At 36.8% G+C, this 24,918-nt stretch overlaps 1 protein-coding gene across 4 annotated transcripts in view; it reads left to right on the forward strand.

Annotated features, from left to right (window-relative positions):
• The window catches only part of Naaladl2 (N-acetylated alpha-linked acidic dipeptidase like 2), a 1,298,244-nt gene that overhangs the window by 763,128 nt on the left and 510,198 nt on the right, over window positions 1-24,918 (forward strand). For all 4 annotated transcript variants that reach the window (XM_085836003.1, XM_085836001.1, XM_085836004.1 and 1 more), the window contains one exon: window positions 15,633-15,783. In XM_085836003.1, the coding sequence (XP_085692129.1) occupies window positions 15,633-15,783 (151 nt within the window). The remainder of the gene's footprint in view (window positions 1-15,632; window positions 15,784-24,918) is intronic.

Genomic DNA, 24,918 nt, shown 5'->3' on the forward strand with positions numbered 1-24,918 from the left:
TTTGTCTTTGTCTATAAGCAATTCAATTATTTTTTTCATAAATTAAGTAAAGCCTATTGAGTCTGACCAGCCCTTGTTTCCAGGGAACTACAATTCAATTTCATTTTTTAATTAGAGTTTAACATTGTGAATTTCTTAGCCCTGCTAAGCAACATCTAGCAACAAAGTAGCCATTTAATTTGTAGTATGATTCTGGAACTTACTGTGGAGAATTAATAGTATAGTTAATATGTAAACATCTCACAATGTTCTCTTTCTGAAGTTCCCATTTACAAGTGCTGCCTCTCTATAACAAAGTACATTCAATTTCAAATAAACCTGCCATCACAATCTGAGCTATACTTAATTAAAATAAAAGTTACATAATTCTTATTCCCATTCGATGTACATGTTAGTATCTAATGTGTCTATAAATTCATAGAAACAGATGATATGTTGGCAAAGACTTTGCTTTTCTTAAATAGTCATACTTTAATTCAGTTTATATGTATTCCTATATCCCTAGACTCTACTTTAAAAATTATCTTGCAACCCCATAGGAAGAACAATAATATCAACAAACTAGAACCATCAAAGCTCCCAGGGACTAAAGCACCAACCAAAAAGTACTCAAAGGCTACCCATGACTCCAGTTGGATTTGTAGCAGAGGATGCCTTATCTGGCATCACTGGGAGGGGAGCCCCTTGGTCCTTTGAAGGCTTGATAACCCTGGATAAGAGAATGGTAGGCCGCTGAGGCAGGAGTGGGTGGTCCGGTGGGAGAGCACCCTCATAGAGGCAGGGGGAGGGAGGAGAAGATTAATGCTTTTGGAAGGGAAACTGGGAAGGGGGATAACATGAGAAGTGTAAATAAATAAAAACAATAAAAATTTAAAAGTGGATTAATATTTTCCACTGTGATATGCTCATGAAGAAAGAAGTGAAGCACAAAGTGCATGATGTTCCAGATCTCGTCAACATTTCTGAGCTGTTTCTTGGTTCAAATTTTCTTTAGAAAATGTTTTTAGGGCTGTATATGTGGCATAATATCTTATTTCTGTACACCTAGACATTAAACTGAGTGTGATCTCTATCTAGATTCCTACCTTAATTCAGACCTGGAACCAGAGACATGGTTGGGACAGCAGACTTGTGATGGATGGCTCAGTCCCTAGGGCAGTCTATTGAACTAATCGTTTAGACTGTGTCCCCAGACACTAGTGATGGGCAATCCACCAGTTTGATTTAACAGGTAAATCAAAGGTAAATCATGATCAGGTTTGATCTTACCATCAAAGAGAAAATCAGAAACAGGTAGACTTTTACTCTCTTGGTTTTTAAAATAACTTTTACTATTTGAATGGGAAAAAGTTTCATGGAGATAACTGATTTCTTTTCCCTAAAGAATCAGCATGGTGCCAAAAGTAAAAAGCTTTTTTTGGGGGGTAGGAAGATGAAAACTCTACCATTAATATTCAAACGCTCATCTTGCTGTGAATTCTGTCAGAGGCAGTGGCAAGTGCAATGAAGAGACAGGACACATGGACTCAGACAATTCCTTGGTGCACAGTGATCATTCTGATTAGTAGAAACAGAAAATGTAATGTGGAGATCCTTCACATTCTAATTCATTTTTGTGAAGCACACTTGAGAATGTACACAAGCAATAATATCCTTTACACCTTCACATCTTCTCCCTTATCCTAGATATTAGAATGAACTAATTTTGAGAGAAGGTAACATCAATTTTTTTCATAATATACTGTTTTAAAAAATGCAGGAAAAAATTTAATAAAAGTATTTCAACTAAAATAGTATTTCCCTGATTAGTAAGAAAAATATGAGAAGTAATTATTCTGGATTTAAACGGTAAAAACAGATGTTTTAAGCAAAATATTTTTATCTTCCCTATTTAATATGGTTTGGAAAACCTGGAGAACTGTTGTTCTTCCAGGTTTTCCTGGAAGTAGAAGCAAACAGGGCCTGGTATGTGATGGTGACCATGGCTGAGCAGCATCATGACCATCTACTGTTGGAAATATCAGCATACAGACTCTTGAGACATGTTTTTCCCCATATCAATTAATTCCTTTCCTGCCATAGGCTCCTCAACATATAATTAGAAAAAAAACTGCATTCTCATTAAATACCAATGTATTTTCCTTTTCTTTATTTATTATCACTACTAAAATAAAGATTACACAAGTGCGCGTGCACGTGCACGCATGATATATGGATAACCGAATAACATTTTTTAGTGTGTAAAATCCTTCAGCCACATTATTTCCTTTGATCTTGTTGGTTATTTTCTGAGACTGGCAGGCAAACGGCAAACACCATGCCTTTTATCTTCATAAAACCCATAATGTTAAAAAAACCCAAGAGGATGAAGATATTGTTCAGTGCCTGTATGCATATAATAACCAAAGATGGTTTTTTTAGTATTTCAGTTATAGAAGAGAGTTATTTTGTAAGCAAAGTAAATAGAAATATATAATGTTCACTTTTATATACATCCAAATATCAGAAGATTATTTATGTCAGTAAACATGAGCAGTAGCTAATTTTGTGACAATTTAGGAAGTTTCAAATTTTCAAATGTGACTGTGTATCCCTGAGCAACTGCAGAAACCAGAAAAGGAAAAGATGACCATCCCCAGGTTACCTGGGAGAAGTTAGCTAGAGAGAAATGGCAGGATACAAGTGAACTGACCAAGGAAATGGGAAAGAGAAGCCTTTAGAGAGTGGGCAGAGGGTAAATAGAGAAGAAAGGGGATTGTTCATGTTAGTGACAAGCCCGAATTCCTATTCATCAAGGCTTTGGTTAACGTGCATATTTAACTTAAAATATTCTTAAAAGTATACCTTGAATAGCTAAATGTAAATTTCTAAGCACTACATGAGGAGCTGTGTAATCTTTCCTTTATTTTCTTTGCTAACCCACAACACTATATAATCTCAGTTGCATATATGTTTGCCAGGCTATGAAATGTAACTCTAGTCTCCTACCTCCTATTCCATCCTCTCTTCCTGCACACAAATACTATAAATGCTTGTCATGAAATTGTGTCTATCTCATGACCATCTCTCTATGTATAGAATTAATACTCCTTTCTGTTTCTTTTGAACATTCTTTGTATTATTTAAAAACCTTGCCTTGTCTATGGAAGGAACAAAAATGCATGTGGCTGGTAGTATGAGTCATCTCCCTGAGGGATAAAATCACACCAGGAAATTGTGACAGGCAAGTGCCCTTTAACTGCACTACTTTGTTGAGCTCTTTAATAATGAGGGATGAAAAGTAACATATTTTAAAAGAATGGAAATGTTCCACACAACAAATGTTGCAAAAGATGTCAAAATATGTTATTTTAAATAATGAGGTTTGAGAGCCTATTATTACTTTCTCATAATCTAGCAACAATGTGCATATTGGAAGGGAAAGGTACAAAGAATAACATTTAAAGACATTTTCTTCACTCTGAAATCTGCTACTAATAACAGAGTGGTCTTGACCTGGTGCTCTTTAGGTCACCTCTGCTTCACTTTTGAGTTAAGAGTGCTCCAGGTGAATCTGAATAAGGTAATGGGTTGCCAGGGAGTAAAACATAAACACCTAGCGATATCTTCCCACCCTCTTCCTTTTCTCCCTGGCATTGTTCCTTCCTCCCGCTTTTATCTCAAATTGTAAGGATACAAATTAAAAGCTTTTGTTAGTTTCAGACCTCTGCAGTAAGATTCAATATCCAAATGGCTCCACACATTCTCCCCTACAAGAGCAGTCACCACTTTTTATTAAAGTCACTGGAATTATTGAAATAACTCAGTATGTATCACATACAGCAATTTGGAATCACAAGTTAAGTTGTGAAGTGATTTTTTAAAAAAAGAATTGTGTGATCATCATTGGGCACAGTTTGTCTGATTGCACTAAATTGTCTTACCTTAATCGTCATTTTCTAGATAACAAAAAATGGAGTTTATTCTGAAACATAACAAAGCATGTAAGACTCTGCAGACCAATTTAATGTCATCTCTTCAATACAATACACAGGTAAAGGACAAATGCTTGTCTGCCAGTGAGAATAACAATCGCCAGAATATCTGTAAAAAATCTGAGCTGTGATTTCTTGTCTTAAAATAGACACTTAAAAGTGACTGCATGTTATTTATATTATTTTTAGTTTTTTACCTACCAAGAATTGTTTAATTTACATGTATGAAAATTATTATGTAATATAAGATTTATATTATTTATTTTTTGCATTCTTAGTATACATTCTTTTTTTAAACCTTTTTTTTTTTTTTTTACAGTCTAGTCATTAATCCCCTCCTGGTCCCCATTCTGGCTGTTCCTGATCCCATATCTCCACCCTCATCTCCAAGTGGATGTCTCCACCCCACCCCCATCCCCTACCCTAACAGACCTCCTCACTCCCTGGGGCCTCAAGTCTCTCCAGGGTTAGGTGCATCTTCTCTCACTGAGGCCAGAGAAGGATGTCTGGTTGGTGGCTCAGTTTCTGAGCGATCACAATACTGACAGAAGTGTCTTATTTAATCCCAGCACTTGGGAGGCAGAGGCAGGCAGATTTCTGAGTTCAAGGCCAGCTAAGTTCCAGGACAGCCAAGGCTACACAGAGAAACCCTCTCTCGAAAAGGGAAAAGAAAAAAAAAAAGAATGAAAGAAAATGTCTTATAGCAGGGACAAACTGCTGCTTTATAAACTTACCCTTAGCCAATGTCTGTTTAAAGGGTGAGTACATAACTGAAGGGAATGTGTTATCTTCCTTGTTTTTTTTTAATTTTTTTATATTTTATTTTTTATTAGATATTGTCTTCATTTACATTTCAAATGCTATCCCCTTTCCTTGGGATTTCTATGGTTGTGACAACAAGACCAACAAAATCTGGAGAGGAAGAGTATTTTCTGAGCATAGTTGTAGGGCCTCACAGATAGGAGTCAGCCTGGAGGCAGGAGGTGATGCATAGGCCAGAAGGGAGTTCTGTTTCCTGGCTTGCTTTGAGTGGCGTGCTCAGCTTGCTTCCTTGTAGCACCCAGAACTATCAACCCACAGGTGACACCATCCACAAGTGAGCCTGGAATTTCCACATCAGTTATTGATCACGAAAACATTCTAAGAGTCTTGGTTTTCTCAAAGGCCATTCAGGTACATGGATTTTCTAAGTTGAGATTCCTTCTTCCATAATGACTCCACCAAATGTCTACCTGAAAAACAAAACAAAGACAGCAACAACCAACAACAACAACAAAAAATCAAAAAACAAAAGAAAACAAAACAAAAACACCTAAAAAATCCTAGCAAGAATAGATGTGCTACAATAGAAAAATGCCCAGACTTGATTCCTGGAAACTCCAGTTTAATCCCTACAGGACCACACACTACCTTTGTTTCTTGCCAAGCCTTCAGTACTCACAGTACTCATAGCTATATAATGAAAATTCAAATGATCTGAAAATAAATCAATTAATGACTTAAAATCAGCACCTGGCTCACAGCAGATGCGTAATAAACACATCAGGTTTTATCAAATTGATTCTGAGGATGATCCCTGCACCCGTGTTCCTGCATCCTTGTCAGAGTTTAGCTGATAGTTCCTTATATGGGTATGTTCTTTTTTTTAGGGGATGGAGCGGTGATTATAACAAAATACCACAGATCAGGTCATTTAAAGAGTTGAAATTAGTTTTCTCAGAAAATTTCACATCCAATGTGTTAACATGGTTTCTCCTCTTAGCTTGCAGTTGGCTTTCATTTCCATGTCCTCATAAAAGCCTTTGCACTGCCCCTAACTTATGATGATGATGATGATGATGATGATGATAATGATAATTGTGATGTGTGTGTGTGTGTTGAATATGGATATATTCAGTTGCCTATATATGTGTGTTTGTGTATGTGTGTGGCAGGTACCCAGGAAGGTGTGTATACCTGTGGAAGCAAGGGGACAATAAGATGCTATACCTGGGGTTTCCTTCTATATGCATTTTGAAGAATGTCTCTACATCTTCTCAAGCTTCCCAGGACACTAAGTAGGCTGCCTAGTGAGCCTTGGCAATCAAACTGTATTCACCTCCCTAAAACTAGAATTATGAGCATATGCCAGTACACTTAGCTTCTTTTTTTTTTTTTCTATATTCTGTGAAATGTCTGCATGGCTCCTTTATCCATTTCTAATGGAGATGGCTTTCATTTTATTGTTGTGGTTTAAGAATTATTTGAGCATGGGGACGATTTCCTTAACAGCAAGTGTTTTGAAAATATTTTCTCACTGTTGACGGCTTATCTTTTCATTCTCTTAACAGTTTCTTTTTTTTTAATTAGGTATTTTCTTCATTTACATTTCCAATGCTATCCCAAAAGTCCACCATGCCCTCCCCCGCACTTCCCTACCCACCCACTCCCACTTCTAGGCCCTGGCGTTTCCCCTGTACTGAGGCATATAAAGTTTGAAAGACCAATGGGTCTCTCTTTTCACTGATGGCCGACTAGGCCATCTTCTGATACATATGCAGCTAGAGTCAAGAGCTCCAGGGGGTACTGATTAGTTCATATTGTTGTTCAACCTATAGGGTTGCAGATCCCTTTAGCTCCTTGAGTACTTTCTCTAGCTCCTCCATTGGGGGCCCTGTGATCTATCCAATAGCTGACTGTGAGCATCCACTTCTGTGTTTGCTAGGCCCAAGAATAGCCTCACAAGAGACAGCTATATTTGGGTCCTTTCAGCAAAATCTTGCTAGTGTATGCAATGGTGTATGAGTTTGGAGGCTGATTATAGGATGGATCCCCGGATATGGCAGTCGCTAAATGGTCCATCCTTTAGTCTCAGCTCCAAACTTTGTCTCTGTAACTCCTTCCATGGGTGTTTTGTTCCCAATTCTAAGAAGGGGCAAAGTGTCCACACTTTGGTCTTTGTTCTTCTTGAGTTTCATGTGTTTTGCAAATTGTATGTTATATCTTGGGTATTCTAATTTTCTGGACTAATATCTACTTATCAGTGAGTACATATCATGTGAATTCTTTTGTGATTGTGGTGTTACCACACTCAGGATGATGTCCTCCAGGTCCATCCATTTGCCTAGGAATTTCATAAATTCATTCTTTTTAATAGCTGAGTAGTACTCCATTGTGTAAATGAACCACATTTTCTGTATCCATTCCTCTGTTGAGGGGCATCTGGGTTCCTTCCAGCTTCTGGTTATTAAAAATAAGGTTGTTATGAACATAGTGGAGCATGTGTCCTTCTTACCGGTTGGGACATCTTCTGGTATATGCCCAGGAGAGGTATTGTGGGATCCTCCGGTATTACTATGTCCAATTTTCTGAGGAACCGTCAGACTGACTTACACTTAGCTTCTTTAGTTGGGTTGCAGGGCTCACACTTAAGTCCTCACACTTGTGCAACATACACTTTGCTAATTATGTAATCTCTCCAGGTCTTTCTACCTTATCAGGAAACCACTCCTTTGAGATTAGTGTCCACTCATTTATCAATATTATCCCCCTTGTCCAAGGCTCTACCTCCAATAGTAGTTGTATTTTACTGTGCTGAGGATGAGGACTTCCGTGTGTGGGTTTTGAGGGAACACTACGCAACTGGCAACAGCATGTCAGTCTCTGTTAAACTATAGTTTTTCTGTTATACTCCTGTTTTCCATAAAAGAGCTCAAAAAGCTGTAGTAACTACAAATGTCCAAGTGTTATTCCTAATGCTCTACTGATGCTGTGAAGGTGTTGAGGGATGGAAATCAGAACCACCTCCATTTGATGTTTGAAATGACTATGGCATTCTAGAAGTGCCGTGAATTTTGTGCAAGGAAAATATGAAGATCAAAGGTAGCATGCATCAGTCCAAAATGGTAAGTTGTCAATTGGTGGCTGAGTTGATTAGAACACATTAGCTGAGGTCTCAGTAGTTGATAAGTAAATCAGCTGCTGAATTCAACTGATATTTTCTTACTAGACACTGAAGAAATGAGTTATGTTAAAAAAGTAACAACTATGAAATGAAAGATGAGGTTGAAAGAAGAAACAGAAGTATAAGAAGTAACAGAAACATTTTTCTTGTAACTTTGGATTTGAATTTCTTTGTCTGAATTTTCCCTTGGTATCTAAAGTGTATATACCCACTGAGTGTCCAGATTTGCCTTGTTAAATGCAATGAATGGTAACCTATGTCAAAAATGTAACACCTGGGTCTGGTCTTTGCAGTTACCACCTATTATCTGACCATGTACTGGTACTGCCATTTTTTGGCAGTTGATTTTTTGGTAATTTATCTTTTACTGTAAACAACTAGAAATGTCCAAGTGTGGTTCATGATATGATGCATGTGAAAAATAATCTTGAAATGGCCCAATGTATCCTTGTATAAGAACTTGTGAGCAAGACAAAAATCACAAAATCAAAGCCTTCTAGGGGAATTCCCACAAGTCTGTCTCCACTCTTCAATAACAAGACAGCAGCATAAACAAAATAAAATTATTTTTAACTTGTATTTTAAAGAATGATAAGGGGCAAATGTAACACATTTAATTAAATGTTTTGTTTTATTTCTAAATTTTACAAAACAATCTGCCTTAATACTTACAGTCATACTGTAACAATGTCTGTAAATGCCACAACAAAATATGTCACATGAGCTTCTCAGCCTCAGTGTGTGAACAATAGATCAAAATAACATTTCTGTGCAGTATGGACATGATGGATACATATGAAACATTTGTTTATTCAACCATTTATTAGTTGATAAGTACAGTAGAATAAACAGCTGTTCAGCAAAAGTAGTAAAATCATTTTTGCCACTTAACTGCACTAGGTAATAAGTAATTTGAAGTTATATCAATCTCACTTCAAGTTGGCAAAATTTTGCTATTGTTAAAGGTTTTCTTCAAACATATTTTAATTGTTAGAAATAAAAACAAAATAAAATATCACTTGAGTTTTGGTGACACTGCATATACTTTGATATGAGGGTTTCTGTCTTGCAGTGACAGGAGTGCAGTAGAGAAGATATGATAATAGATTTAACAAGGTGATATATCTCTGTGGGTGGTTACTCTCAAGTGTAAACTTGATAAGAGTTAAAGATTTCTGACAGACAGATCTCTGAGCATGCCTATAAATATTATTCACATACAGATAATTAAGCTGGAAAGACCAGCCCACTCTAGGTGGAACCATTCCCTGGGCTATGTTCTCAACTATAAAACAAAGAGAAAATGAGCTGAGCACATGCACTCTTCATTGCCTGCTTCTTGATTTTAGATGTCATGTGATCAGGTGCTTTGGGTTTCTACTGTTGTTGCAAGTTTAGCTACACTGATTTGGTTCCTGGCAAGTTGCACCAGGAACTTTCTGGATTTGCTCATGAAACACACACACACACACACACACACACACACACACACACACACACACACACAGAGAGAGAGAGAGAGTTAATTATAATGTGCCTTGACTAGCTCAAAGGCTGGTCAGTTCTTATCCTCCCCACCAGTAACACACATTTCCCTTTTGTAATCCTGGCTTAAAGCCCTTTAATTCTATATTTTATCTTTGTTGCCCTGGCTCCTTCTGGGTGGCTATCTAGTCTTTACTGCCTAGGATACTTCTGGGCAGCCCTTCCAGGGCACATTCCTTCTCATCTACATTTTTCATGATTTTCCTTTTGCAGCTCAAATCATGGTAAATTTCTGCTCCCTGTCCCTGGGATTCTAGGCCCATGAATCTCCAGGTCACACCTCAGTCTACCTGCCCAGCCATTGGCTGTACAGCAATTCTTTATTGCCAGTCAAATCCAGCTGAGGATGGAAAACCTCATCCTTTGGCTACCGAATTGAATTGAGACAGCCTTAGACCCAATCCCTACCACTGCTGAGTCAGTAAAAACCCTCCTCCACTAACTATCTTTTACTAGGATGTTTAATCACAACAATATAAAAAGTAACTATGACATCTGGTATACCAACTTGAATGTGTCTCAGGAGAGCTAAGAAACTCCTTAGTGACTCATCTAGCTGCTCCATCAGGAGCATATGTCCTAATGAGATAATCTGAAAGTCCGAAAGACTTTCAAATAGCCTTGCTTCTTTTGAATGCAGGAAAAGTCCCCCTTGTCATTTGACAAAGGATTTAGCACTGTCTAGTACAATGGACTCTTGTCAGTTGATTTTATTATTCCTATTTTTATGGAAAGCATAATTTCAAGCATATATATGATTTTGGATAAATATTTTGGACATTTTGAATAAACATTCAATAGCTGTGTATAGCAGTTAACTTCTCTTCTTGAAATAAACTACTGATTGAATCATTTAAAGTACAAATATTCTCAGGATAAATACAAGGTTGATAGTTTCATTAAAACAAGTTTACTTAATCTTATGATTATATAATAAATAGTCCTCTATAAAGCAATAAGCCTCAAGGTTTAGATTATAAAATGTGAATAAGTTTTGAAAATAGTATTTCACAGTGGCATTACAGAGAATGCTATTAGACATAGTTTTAAAAGAGAATTTCAATTATGACAATATATAAGTAATGTGATAGATGATAGATAGATAGATAGATAGATAGATAGATATTGTTATTTTGTTTAAAGTGGACCATGTATACTTAGACTATATACACCATCTCAGTTTGTGTACACAGATTCTCTAATGTTTATGCAATAGAGAATTTTCCTAAGAACAGTTCCTGAGAAAATGTCCTTGTTGTTAGAGAATGGACATCTGTCTAAAACACAATAATTAAACCTTCATTGATGTTTCAAGACCACTGGGTTAGACTTCATGGCTTTTCATTTGGATCACAAAAGATGTTTGTTAAAAATGTAGCTCAATTTTTGCATTTTGTAAATGATGAAACCAAGGAGGAGAGAGATCATGTATGCTGTCCTCTATTCATAATGTCAAAAGAGGTAGCAGACTTCATAAATCTCTTCCATCAGGACACTTTTGCATTTATTTGGTTGGTACAGGTTTATTTGGAAGTAATTGAAGCCCTTTTAAAGAAAGAGAAAAATATGAGCTAGTCAAACTGAAAGGAAGGAGGCTGACTGGAGCCTTCAGAGCATCTCTTCTCTTCCTATCACCTGATTCTGGTTTGTCACCAGTGTCCTGAATAGTTCATATTGTGTCTGCCTAGAATCTCCTATCTACAAACCACTTTAATATGGTTAACAGCTTGAAGAGAACCAAACAGGAAGTTGTAGCCTAACATTTGCCTCCTAGATTCAGGACTTATACTGCTAATATAGTTATCCAGAAACTAAAGTGATCTGAGTTGTAAAAGGTGCTGAACAGTGCTAGATATTCTCACCTTCTAACAATGTGCAGGCCTCCTACACCAAAAAGATATGCCACAAGCTTATCTGCTTTCATCCATTCACATTGTATTGAAATTAACTTTGTACCTACAACAAATATATTTGTCTAATAAAATATGTCTGTCACACATAATCTACTTAGTATCTGATTCTTTCCTAAAACACTAATTACAGCTAACATGGAGAAGGAAAAGATTTGTTTCACTTACACTTGCTGATAACAGTCCATCACTGAAAGAATGGAGTAGGATCTCAAGCAGAGACCTAGATGCAGGAACTGAAGCAGAGGCCATGGAGAAACAGTGCTTACTGGCTTTCCCCACATGGCTTGCTAAGCTTGCCTTTTTTTTTTTTTTTTTTAATACAACTCAGAACCGTCTGTCCAAGGTGTGTACCAATCACAATGTGCTAGGCAATTTCCTATTATTCATGTTCAAGAAAATATCCAACAGAACTACTCACATTCCAATCTGATAGACAAAATTTCTCAGTTAAGTTTCACCCTTCCTAGGGTTCTCTTACTGGTGCCAACATGACCCCATGATATTTTCTGCAGTAAATAAACTATAATGAAACAATGAGGAAAACTGAATACATTTTCTAGGATAAACTGCTTTCCTGAGTCTTTAAAGGATGATCCTAATGTGACCTGACTTCTGTTTCCATATTCCTTTGAAAATCTGGGCCTTGTGGCAAGCACTTCTGTGCTGTTATATTTGTTCTCTAATATCATCTTTATCTTGTGTTCAGTAGCTCAATGCAGTAATTTTTAATTTCATGAATGACTTCTTGGTAAATTTCCAATGCCGTTTCAAAATATTGCAATATTTTACAAAGTAGATATTATACAGAATTTTATCCAAAAAGCCATTTATTTCAATATAAAATTAAGTATTATATATAATGGGTTGGTTAAATAACATTTGATAACTTCTTGATATAGTATTATTTATGTAATTCAACAATAGACATGGAAATCATGTAGAACTCATCAACATAAAAAATGCTTATTATTTATTAAGAAACAAGCAAAGAAACTGTACTCTGTCATTCATATGTGACCTGTGATAGTTCTAATTGTAGGCCAATATAACACAATAACGTAATCTTAAAACATTATGAAATTTTGTTACAATTTTATAAATAGGTTGTACAGTTCACTTTGCAAATCATACATTTTACAAATGATCATATCATGTTGCAATGTCAAAAATCTGTATACACCTAATGGAAAGTTTTAATCTGAACAAACTGAAATTGCTTTATGAATAAAATAGTATTTTAATGTAGAAAATAACTGTTTTATAAGAGAGGTTTATATTCCACAATATATTCTCCAATAGTTAGAAGTCCTTCAACAGCATTTCGTGGTGAGTTTGAGATACACAACCTTAAGCCTGGACCTCTCAACCATGTATTCTTTTCCCATTAATGTTCCCCATCCAATAAGTTTCTTCCTTCTTTCTGCTGAAGCTCAGAATGTGAAAGACAGAGGTCTGTCTGGTTTGAGTGGATTGCTGTAGAAGGTATTTGGTTTCCTTCCGGGTTCTCATTGTCACCTATATTCTAATTAAAATGTATGAACCATTGTTAACTATATCAAAATTATAAAGTATAAAACATTTAAACATAATCACATTGAAATGCCAACTTATATTAAATGTCTATGTTTTAATTTTATTTTCATAAGTTACTTTCTTTCTGTGATGCCTAATGATGTTTGTTGACTTTACACACGTGGAAGATTGGCTCTTAGTTTCAGAAATGTTTTCCTCAGATTACCCTTTGGGCATGTTATGTCAGCAAACACTTTTTTATTTTATTTTATTTTTATTTTTTTAGTTGCTGACTTAGGAGGCACAGGCAATGTAAAGATGCCACTGTTGGACCAATGGCCATAGAGTATATAAGATGGGTAGCTGAATACAAGTCTTAAAGCCAGAAAGCAGAATTCCCCATTGTTTACAGATTCAAGTTCCTGCCTTTAATTGCTGGATTTATTTCTATAAATGATGGACTGTAACATGCAGATCAAATAAATCTTTTCCCTCCTAAAGCTGCCTTTGGCCATCCTCTCTATCACAGCAATAGAAGCCAAACTAGGACACGTGCACATGTGCATGAGTGGGTGTATTTATGTGTGTGTGTGTGTGTGTGTGTGTGTGTGTTTGCTTGTGTGGGTGTCTCTGTGTGTATGATTACATTTTTTTTCAATAATAAACACATACATTGAGTATTCCAAATGTTTTCTCTGGGCTCCATTTTATTGAGGAATAGATGCTATGCCAAGACCATTCTTCCCATAGAAATGTTTATGTAGCAATACTGTTGCTTGCCTATGAGGCATTCTATGATATGCATTATTAACCTGAGTTCTGGAAAACAAGCTTGATCCTTGCTCTCAACACAGGGCCTACTCAAGGTCATAGAGATTTTTCCTTAGTCTAGTGCATGGTTCAATAAACAACTGTGTGTAAAGCTAATTGGGAAGTAAAATATAAGTATTAAGTCAGGTCCCTGGATCTGTAGCAATAACTACACTCAATATAGGTGTTAATCTTACTCTGTTTTATTACTAAAATGACCTCTAATTACTTTTACTCTCCGATGGAAAACAAATAGAAGTGGCAAATCATTATTGTTATTCATATTAGATTAAGTGACAGTAAAACATGTAACAAAAAATAAATCAGTTAAACATGATAAAATAATCTGGAACATGAGACATTGTCAAGCTCATCTTTGCCATTAAACTATACATTGCGTACTTTTGAATAACAGAATAAATCTTTACATCAAACATATTGAAGAAGGCATCCTGGCTCTGCTTTCAAATATTTTCTAACATCATCAGACAGGAAAGGATTGTTTCAAAAACAAACCTCTGATGAGGTCATTTGGAAATGCTTTAACTTTCCTGTCTCCCAGGTAAGGCTGAGGATGCAAAACGAGTGATGTTGTGGAGGATCTTGAACGATTCATAATAGTAGCTACTATCCAAAGAGCAAGAGAAGAAGTTTTCTATTTTTTTATTTATTTTTTTTTTTTGCTAAGAGAGCGTTGCCTCTGAAGGAAATACATCATCTTACTGGACTACCTTGAGTTCTGGAGAAACAAAAGAACAAGCAGAAGAATACCATTTATATAAAAGCAGAACCCTATCCATGAGCGAACCTCTGATAGCTTTAAAACAGTAGAAAGTCCTTAGACAATTTTTAAAAAGAGAGTGTGAAAGTCTTTAGTAGAGAAAGAAATCATATATAAACAATATAGAAATGTTACCTACAAGGTAGAAAGGAGTAGTCAAGAACTCAAATTAAGAATGGGACATTCATATCACACTCTTTCCCTAAGGCTCAGAAAACACCATAAAATCATAGACAGAGGTCAGGGAAACTTGAGTGAAAGAGTGTCTTCTAAACGTGTCAGAACTGCAACTCCCAACAGCTGTTGTTGCCCATTCCTACAGAAGTGACCTGAAATTAAACTTGTGTATATATGGGCTGCACCAATTGGACTGGGCAGGTGTTTTAAAATCAAATCAAAACAAAACAAAAACTGAAGACATGAATTTGGAAAGGTAATTTGCAGAGAACCAAGAATGAGCTGGAAGGATTGAGGAGATATGATACAAATACATTATATGCCTATATGATATTTTCAAAGAGTAAGTTCCACATGCTATATTTAAAAATAAAATAAAATAAGAAAATTCATCCATGTACAGTCCACATTGTTTTATGTTCTATTGGTAATTAGTATAGTAAGTTTTTGTTGACTTGACACAAACCTAGACTTACTTGAATCTCAGTTGAAGAATTGTCTCCATAAGATTTGCCTTTGGGCACCTCTGTGACATATTTTCTTAGTTGTTAAACAATAAAGGATTTACATTGTGGGCATTGCCATCCTTGGGCAGATGGGTCTGAGCTGTATAAGAATAGTAACTTAGCAAACCAAGGGAAGAAAGTCAGCAAGCAGTGTTCTCCAAAAGTCTCTTCTCCAATTTCAATTCCTCCCTCTAGGTTCCTGCTTTAAGTTCCTGTCCTGAAATTCTTTGGTGATGTGGAACTGTTAGAGAAATAAACCTATCCTCCACAAGTTGCCTTTTGGTCATGATGTTTACCTCAATGATGAAAAGCAAAGTAGGAAAATATTGCACATCTCAAATTTTGGAAAACAGAAAAAGCAATTTTCTTTTAAATGTGGAAAGAATCATTCTGTCTGCTGACAATAAGGACAGAGTGATGCAGGACCCATCTACTGTGTATAACACTTTCAACTGTTTATTTGCTCTGTAGATTTCCTTATTGGAAAAGGCTGGGTTTGGAGGTGCTCTTCTCTACATTGATCCCTGTGATGCACCAGAGTCTTCAGTCCTTAGCTCTGAGCCTTTTATGGTGACTCTGAATCCAGGAGGAGACCCCTCTACACCTGGATACCCCAGTCATGGTAAGCTTGTTCTTGTATGCCTTATGAAGATATGACTTGTAAGTGTATACTATCTAATTTATTCAATGAATATCACATAGAATAAGTCTAAGTGCTTCATACATTCACTTTAAAATGAATATTATTTCAAAAGTATGTACTAATAATCTGTTGGAACAAACCATTTTTTAGAAATCTATAGTAGGTTTACATTTCAGTGATCTATGCTATGGACATACAGCAAGCATATGTTATCACAGATTAATTTGTACACACACACACACACACACACACACACATACAAGCAAATATCTGGAATTCTTGTTTGTCACTGCAGCACTGGGCCTGTTTTGATAGCTATGAGTTCAGTGCTTAAGGCTATATTATGTCAAGTTGAATAGTAGTGGAGGAAGATATTTGAAAGTATGAATTCTTATGATGAAGTTTCTTTATATTATCCCATTTCTATGAGCTTACAGACATGATCTTTATCTTAAGCTTCCTTCTGTATTTTGGAAAGTTGTGTTCAACAAAGTGGGGAACATGAGACATGAGCAGGACAACTGTAGTTATGGCAGATGCCAGCAGAATTCTTACATTTCTGCCTGGTGTATAATTGGCATATATTCTGTCCACAGAGTTACGCTGAGCTGTCAGCTCTTTAATCCCTTCTCAGGGCAATGTCAACACAGTGACCACAATAATTCAGCATCACCACAGTATGTACAGAATCTGTATTCTTTTCACCCACCATTGTCTAAACACATATCTTTGTGGCCATTCTACAAGTATCAAGGCAATTTAAATAACACTTATATAATTTCACCAACCAATACAGATTTTTCTAAACTATCCTAATTCTTTCATTTGTTTTGTTGTTGTTTGCCTGTATATGGTGCTGACTTCAATCTTGAAATCAAGTCTGCAATTACTTGCGTGTTCTTTAATTTTCTTCATTTGGTAATATTCTCAAAGTACATTATTTTGTACTCTTGGCACTGATTCTACCTAGTCAGCTTGTCAGGTAATTTTGGCCATATCTTATGTAGAAGTGCTGTAGAAGAGATTCCATCCTTTTTAGAGTGCTCATCAAAAGGAATTTATTTTTGATGTGTTTTAGTTCCCATGATACCACCCCCAGGTCCCTCAGTTTTGTGTTTATCTGTTTTCTCTGTTAGTGCCTGTTGTGATCACCCTGTGTGACAGTGATAGGGGACATTAAGCACCTTTCCCCCAATTTGAGAAATGTTCAATGATTCTATATATAAATGTTCAATGATTCTATACTATAATAATTGCTGGACTATGTGCCAAATGATTTGATATTTCTAGAATTCCTTTAGACAGGCTGTTCTTGAACTTTCTCTGTTGAACTTTCTTTCTAGCCTCATATTGTGATAATTACCATCCTTCTGCCTCTTAAACATTTGGATTATTGGTATGGGCCAGCCACCATTCAGCATAGAGTATATTTTTAATGACAGTAGAAAGCGCTGCCTTTATTCACACCAGGTGAAACACTGAATAACAGTTGAGGATACCATTGTATATAATGTTGGACTTTTTAGATCTAAAGATGAACTACATTACCTACTATGTTTCTCCATGCCATTTAAATAGTTACTAAATGAAATTTTCTTTTTCAAGTATAATACCAGTAGAGAGAATGCCTCTTTTACTCCATATGAAGCTCAGTATAGTAGGTAGAAATGGGAAAGGTGATGGCTGTAGTGGATTCTACCAGTGGCTTCAATGTGTATATTTTCTTCTTCCCTAAATTTGCTCACTATCTTTGTCTCACAGTTTCAGGTTGCAGTATTTTGCCTACTGTTTGATTGTTTAGAATGATCCTTTATAAGTATTTTAATTTTTGGTTATATGTAGTGTAGAGTTTTGTTGGTACACTTGTAAATATAGAAATAATTGTTTGTACACCAAAAAAACCCAAGTACCTGATTTGAAGCACTTCAACACAGCCAAGGTAAATCACTTATCAGAACTAATTTAAAACAATTTATCAATGAATAGGAACTCTGTTCTATTTTAAAGAGGATTAAGCTCCAAAGAAGTAGGACAAACAAAAATTCTAAAAGATATTTTCTTTTCTGGTTTTATTTATAATGTTTGCAAAGTAACATGAACAGTCCAGTAACCACTAAGTGTCCCTGTGTGGCTGTATCAATGGATGCTCTTTTGCTATCCTTGTTTGGTCTACATATTCCCTTACACCTAATATGCCAATTTAGTATTTTCTAGAAATTTTGAATAAACTAAATAGAGCCATTTATGTAATGTGATAGCCATGTAGCTAAGAACTGTTTTATCACCTCAGAGATCTGACTCAGAACCAGTAAGGTGACTAATAGACCAAAGAAGCCCTGACCAAATTCAGTCCTCTGACTCTTAAGGACTTGGCAGAAGGGAGAGTTGAGTACCATGGATTGTCCTGTGATATCCATCTCTACAGTATCCCCCCCCCCAGCCTCCTACCAAATAAATCACACTCATTGAGTGTGACTTGTCTAATGCAATTTTTACATAACTTCAAGTGGGTGATTGTAAGTCAAGACTATGGAAATATTCCTCCTCCAAACATTTCAAATGAATTGATGGAATGAGACACAAGGATTCTATATAAGGAATTGCTACTTACTGAGTCTCATTGCCTAGCCAAGTAGTTCCTGAATATTATTGAGTCAGAGCAGGGAGGAAATAGTTTCTAAACAGCATGTTCCCATGTGGTTCAGAGAAGAATGTCTTGGGGTCATCACTTTAACAAAAGCAATCTCTTGGATACTTGCAGCATGCCGAGGGCTCTGAGCTTTATTTTCTTGACAGTAAAAAAAAGATTATGCTGCTCCACTGTGTTTCTCCCAAGGTAGTTTTAAGGAAATGGAAAGCCTTGAGTTCCAAGTCAGACTTAAATGGAACTTTGAAGGAGGGAGCCATCCATCTGTATTCAAACTCACTCTGTTGGTGATTCTGAAGCAACTCAACTCTGAGAAGAACTGAGCCAGAGCAGCTTTATTGTAGTTCATCTGCCATGTCCAAATTGGACCAGTGGGGCCATTGCTCTGAACTCTGTGACCTAGTGCTTTTGCTTTCTCAGCATCGGGGCCTTTCATATTTGCTCTCTCGACATCAGTCAAGATTCTGATGTGGCATGCTGGATTTCAGGCCAGTTCTTGCTCTCAGCAGGCTACTAATATAAAGCCAATGTGACTGAGTAAACAATCTCTTCTAGGACCATGAGTAATGCGCTGGATGGTGTGCAACCTCTAGATAATCTCTAACTATAATCTAATGACTATTCCTTCAAAAAATGTGAAAGCAGTTACCCCTGATGCGTTATTCACAGAACATATATCTTCTTCTTAAGTGCATTGAAAGACTTCTCATATGTCTTCTATCACTCCAAACATAATTCTATGGATACCAAATGTTAAAATTTTAAATTAAAATACTAACATATCAGTGATGTAATCTATCATGTCAGTTCTTTTGCATTGTGCTTTCGTTGCCAGAAGTTGGGAGACTGAGGCAGATGATCAATAAATCAGTCATCCTAAGCTAAATGTAGAATTTGAGGCCTACCTTGGCTGCACTGACCTTGTATTAAACTGAAGTAAACAACAATAATACCAAAACCAATGCTAACACCCAGAAAATGGAATGATCAAATTTTAAGAGTTAACATATCAAAGGTTAATTTGTTATTTTTTCTTATAATTTTGTAGGAATGAAATTTGCCCACAGTATGTCTTGTATTCTGATACTTTTTAGCTGATAACTACAGTAATTAAGCATAATTATGATAACTACGATCTGTTGTATCTGAAGTTGTGATTGGTCTAATATCACTTATTAGTTATGTAGGTCCAAGCAAAAGAACTAGAAAGGTATGAGATAAAGGTATGCCAGAAAAGTAGGAAGTGGAAGTCCTCTGTTCTTTATTGAATCACAGTGAAAAAACCAAAGAATTAAGGCTGCCTGAACTGCAAATCCAACATAGTTCCTGGACCAGAAATAGTTTCTTGCTCTACCTATGCTCTAGTAATTTGTTTTCTGAATTTCATATTGTTTTTAATATTTAATTTTACTGTTGCTCTCAAATAGCAGATATCAAAATTTTTACCTTCTATTTTATTGAAATCCAAGCTATTTCTTTCATTTTGATTTAATCTTGAGTACCTGCATACTGTACTTCTGGAACCTATCCTTTTTAAAAATTTCATCTGTGTCCTTCTTGGTGCTTGGGGCCATTCTTTTCTCCACTTTCTCTTTTTAAAAAATTCTTGAGAGGAAGTTATTTTCAGTGGTTTCCGGTTACTGAAGTGTGTCAGAAGGCACAGTTTATTTAATATTCCCACTGTTACAAGTCACTGGGTCTGTGTGCTGTTTATGTCCTTACTGTTTGCTCAGCATCAGCCCTGCCAGCCAGCTCCATGAAAAGAATCAGATGAGCACTGTGACTTGTGACAAGGCTTCAGCAGGTGGCCTTGGTCCAGTTACTTGAACAAATGTCTGAAGATAGACTTGACTTGGCACTAAATTACCTGAGACAATGTTGAACTTTTCCCTGACTGGAATAGTGGAAAATATAAATATAAGCCTAGCTGTCGAAGCAAAGTGTTTGATATTTATGGCATAGAATGAATGCGCTGTTGCTTGGTTGGGGAAACACTGAAATTGTCTTTATTCATAGTATTTTGGTGGCTTTGTTCTGGTGTATTTTGTCCACCCCCCTTTTATACTTATTTATTCTCATTACATCTGAATCAGTATGCCCTTCCAGTCTCCTCTCCCATAGCCCCTCCTCCAATTCCCTACTCCCTTTGTCCTCTGAGAGGTTGGAGAACCTCCTCTGGTATTCCTCTGCCCTCTGTGGGTCTAGGCACATCCTGTTTCACTGAGGCCAGACCAGGTAGCCCAACTAGAACAACATATCCCACGTACAGGCAGCAGCTTTTACAGTTGTTTGGCATAGGTGTTTGGGACCCACATGAAGACCAGGGTGCATATCTGCCACATATGTGTGGGGCCCTGGTCTGCCCGTATATGTTCTTTGGTTGATGGTTCAGGCTCTGAGATCCCTAGGGGTCCAGGTTAGTTGACTCTTTGGTCTTCCTTTGAGGGAAGCAGGGCTACCTCAGAGCCCTGCAGGTTCCTCAACCCTTCTCCCAACCCTTCCATAAAGGTTCTCAATATACACTCAATATTTGATTGTGGGTCTCTGCATTTGTTTCAGTCAGGTTCTGAGTGGAACATCTCAGAAGCCAGTCATGCTAGGCTCCTGTCTGCAAGCACAAGAGAGCACCATTAACAGTGTCAGAGATTGCTGCTAGCCCATGGATGGGTCTCTAGTTGAGCTGGATATTTCTAACTATGTGAAATATTATCAAACTCTATTCTTAGAGCTACATAAATGAGAACTATTGTTAAACATCTGAACTTTCCTGAATGTTCTTTTCATTAAATATTCAAAATACATATTATTTAAATCCAAGCATTACTTTCGTAACAACATTTTGTTTTGAAAATAATTTGTGACCCTATGCAGGAATGTTTTTATTGGTTGCTGAAATATCTAAGTGTGCAGCCTAGAAGGAATGCTTTTGACTGGTTATTTTTCTTAAGAAATCTGTGTGCTGCTTGTGTGTCTGTCACTCCACCTGTTCTTCATTGCTGGACTGGAAGCGTTTTACTTTGAACAAGTACTAGATTAATCGATAGACTCACTTGTTTTGCTCAAGAACCAACATTTCCATAGACATCTATGGTGAGTTCTTATGGTGATAAAACTTCTACAGAGTGATAGATCAGTAGTTAAGAGTACCTGAAACCCTTATAAGGAACCTGAGTTTGCTGCCACACCTGGTGTCTCCCCATCTTACAGACTCTAGCATCCTCCTCTGGCCTCCTTGGATACCTGCAGGCACACATGCACTCACACACATACACAAAAATACACGAGTGTGCACACGAATAAAAGTAAAATAATATATTTTAAAAGTCTATTTAAAAATAGATGTTCAAATACATTTTTACACAAATCATATTAAAAACTATTTAAGTAATAATTCTTAAAATTTATTGAAGTTTTATTTTTACATAGTTGTTTCTCAAATGTACACATATAAATTTATTTTAAATTATTGGTAAATATGGTAGGGTGTACACTCAGCACAGACACCCTTAGAGATCAGAGGTGCTTTATCTCCTGAACTTGAACCTATAATCAGCTTTGAGATCCTGAGGCAGGCTTTGGAAGCTAGAATCAAGACTTCTACAAGAGAAGCAAGGCATTTTAACAGCTGAGAATTTCTTCACTCCCTTTAATAGTCTCATAAACAGGATAGCTTTTATTAGCTCCACATTTCAAATAAGTAAACTGACCTAGATCAAAAAGTAACCTAATTAGCACAATAATAACATGGGGTTACAAATTGTCTAATTTCTAAGCTAGGGCTGCTTTCCTAAGAATATTTTGTATCCATTATGTAGCTTATAAGTAAGAGTTTGAGCTGTTAACAAACAAACAAACAAAAAACCCATAAATTTAATGCAGAAAAACTGGGAGATTTAGTTTAACACTGAACCCATTTGAGGTTAATTTAAAGGTGAAATGCAAAGCACACTGGGACTTTGGAAAGCTGGGCTGAGGCTCCTGCTGTATGTCAGAGAGTTTGCAGGGCTAGGCGAACCACTTGCCAGAGAATGGAAAGCAACGACTCTTTTAACACCTGGCTTGCAGAGGTTTCAGTCTGTCATGGCTGGGGACGCATCAGAGAGCTGCTCAATCAGAGGTGGCAGGAACATGTGGTGAGGATCCTCCTGTGAGTCTGTGCCATACCTTCAACGGCCATGTGTAGAGAACTACTTTTGCCAGCATCACTCCTCAGCCTCACAAGCCTGGAAGGGGATTTCATATTCACATCATACTAGACATTCAGATATGTCAATATGACACCCAAATTCAGACAGAGCCTCCACCTCTGACACATAGATATTTCTATTAATGTTTTCACTGCAGAAATTAAAATTGAATTATTAATCAACCAAAGAGTGTAAGAGAAAAAAATGCAAGCCCAAAATGTGAATTTAGAAGCTTAATAGATAGCACAGTAGTTAAGAGCTCTTCTTGCTCTTGCAGAGGACCAAGATTTAGGTCCCAGCCTCAACACAAGAGCAGAGCTTATGTCTACCTATCTCTGTACCTGTTCTGGAACACATAATGATGACATTAGGTACTCAATCAAATATGGCCTTGAGCCTTCAGCCAAGAAAATTCCCTTCCTGGGTATTTCTTCCTCGAAGAGTATATAGTATCTGATTCACACTGAATACAGTGTGTGCATTGTCATCAATCACCAAGCAAAGCAATATGAACAAGCAAGGATCATCTCAGAGAACTGTTTCATTAATGATCATCTCAAGGAAGAGTGGTGCCTAAGGCTCTCAAAGAAGGCTGTCTCTCCACCAGCCCTTCCGGTATTCTCAGCACTAGCTCCTAGCAAGGTTGGATCCTGTTGGCCCAGGGCTCCTTTCCCGCTCCTACCTGGTGCTTCCTGAAGGGTAATGTAGACCAGGACACCTGAATTCTTCTCCTTGAGGCATGATCGCGAGACCCTGGCACCCAGCCAGAGATGCAGACCTATGTGAGAAATCCTATAAAAATACTATACTGAAAGCTACAAGTTAAACTCAGAGGACCTAGTGAAACCCTGTGCTTGCTGCTTCAGACACTGAGTTCATATGAGCTTTGCTCAATTCATTTAGAAAATCCCTTTGGTATCTTGCATTATATATTTTCAATAGGTGCGTTTTGTTCTTTCACCTCACTTTGTTGCTTTTAGTTTTTAGTAAGTTGGCCAGTGTAGCCATAAGAGCAAGTTCTGTGACTAAATTGCATTATTATCCATGTGGCGGCCATTGGAGGTAAGTCTGTCTAAGAAGGACTGATACTAGCAGCAGGCTTTTATCCACCTAAGGAAAATCCTGACAATCTGAACATCACTGTGTTCCACCACAGAGACATGAGTGACTTCATCCTTGGCAATAGAAACGGAAGACCTCTATTGTCCAGTTTGGTAGCTACAAGCTGTGGCTGTCTCCTTAGCTTTTACATTTAAATCAATTAAAACAAAATGAAATTTAAGACGCAGTCATCCTAGCTACATTTCAAACAGTTGGGAACCATTATGCTGTGGCATAGGATTCACACCAATAGGAAGCCCTTTCCATGGGTGCTATACAATGTATGTCTATATTATTGCTTTATATGGAAGTTGATAGTTGTCTTCTTCGCATTACCCAGGAGTTTGTCTCTCCACAGTTATGATAACCCAGGGTTGTTTATCTTTTTAATTTAATTTAATTTTTTTACCACTGGCGTTATTTGAACGCTGAATTTACAAAGCAGACATTATGAACCACATGTTAGGCAGGCTTCATGAATCCTTTTATGGCTTAGTGTGGAACCAAAACATAGCCGAGTGCTTCTAAAGTAAACATTTTCCATTTCCAGAATTCTCAGAAGAGTTTTTGCATTTTAAGTATGTTAAAATAAATCTTGTAATGTTATTTTAAAGTGTTATTGCATTTGCCTCAAACTGCTAGCTTTGTAAGTTTCAGCCCTATTCAATTCCTTCTGACAGTTTCTGCTGCGTGAAAAGTGGCTTCCACTTTTGTTTTGCCTACCAACCATCTCTCAGTTTAAATTTTTCACAGAGAATTGAAAGATAAAATCATCTTTGGAATTTTACATGCTTTATTTTTAAAAGAAAAAAAGAGTTCAGTGTTAGACGGTTTGGAAGCTTGAACTTGGACCTTTTATTATTTGCAATAAATCAAAAGCTAGATTTTGGTAGTTGTTCTCATGTGAAATTAGCTTTGCAGGGGAACTGATGCCACTGCATATTTACAACTTTTAGGGTTTACAGATATCTATGCAGCCCATCTGATGCTACCTACACACCTTGGAGTCTATTGGGTAAGGGGTCTTTCAAACCTCTCTTCTTTTTTTTTCCCCTCTGACTCTTAGCATTAATTGTAGCTTGCAACTTGCTAACATTGACAACAACATGTATTACACTTTCTTTAAGAAACTGAAACCCAAACAAACCTACACCAACAACCCCTCCAAAAAACTTTTTT

Source organism: Mus caroli, unplaced genomic scaffold, assembly GCF_978045245.1.
Source record: "Mus caroli unplaced genomic scaffold, Mus_caroli_1 scaffold_3, whole genome shotgun sequence".
Classification (NCBI taxonomy): domain Eukaryota; kingdom Metazoa; phylum Chordata; class Mammalia; order Rodentia; family Muridae; genus Mus; species Mus caroli.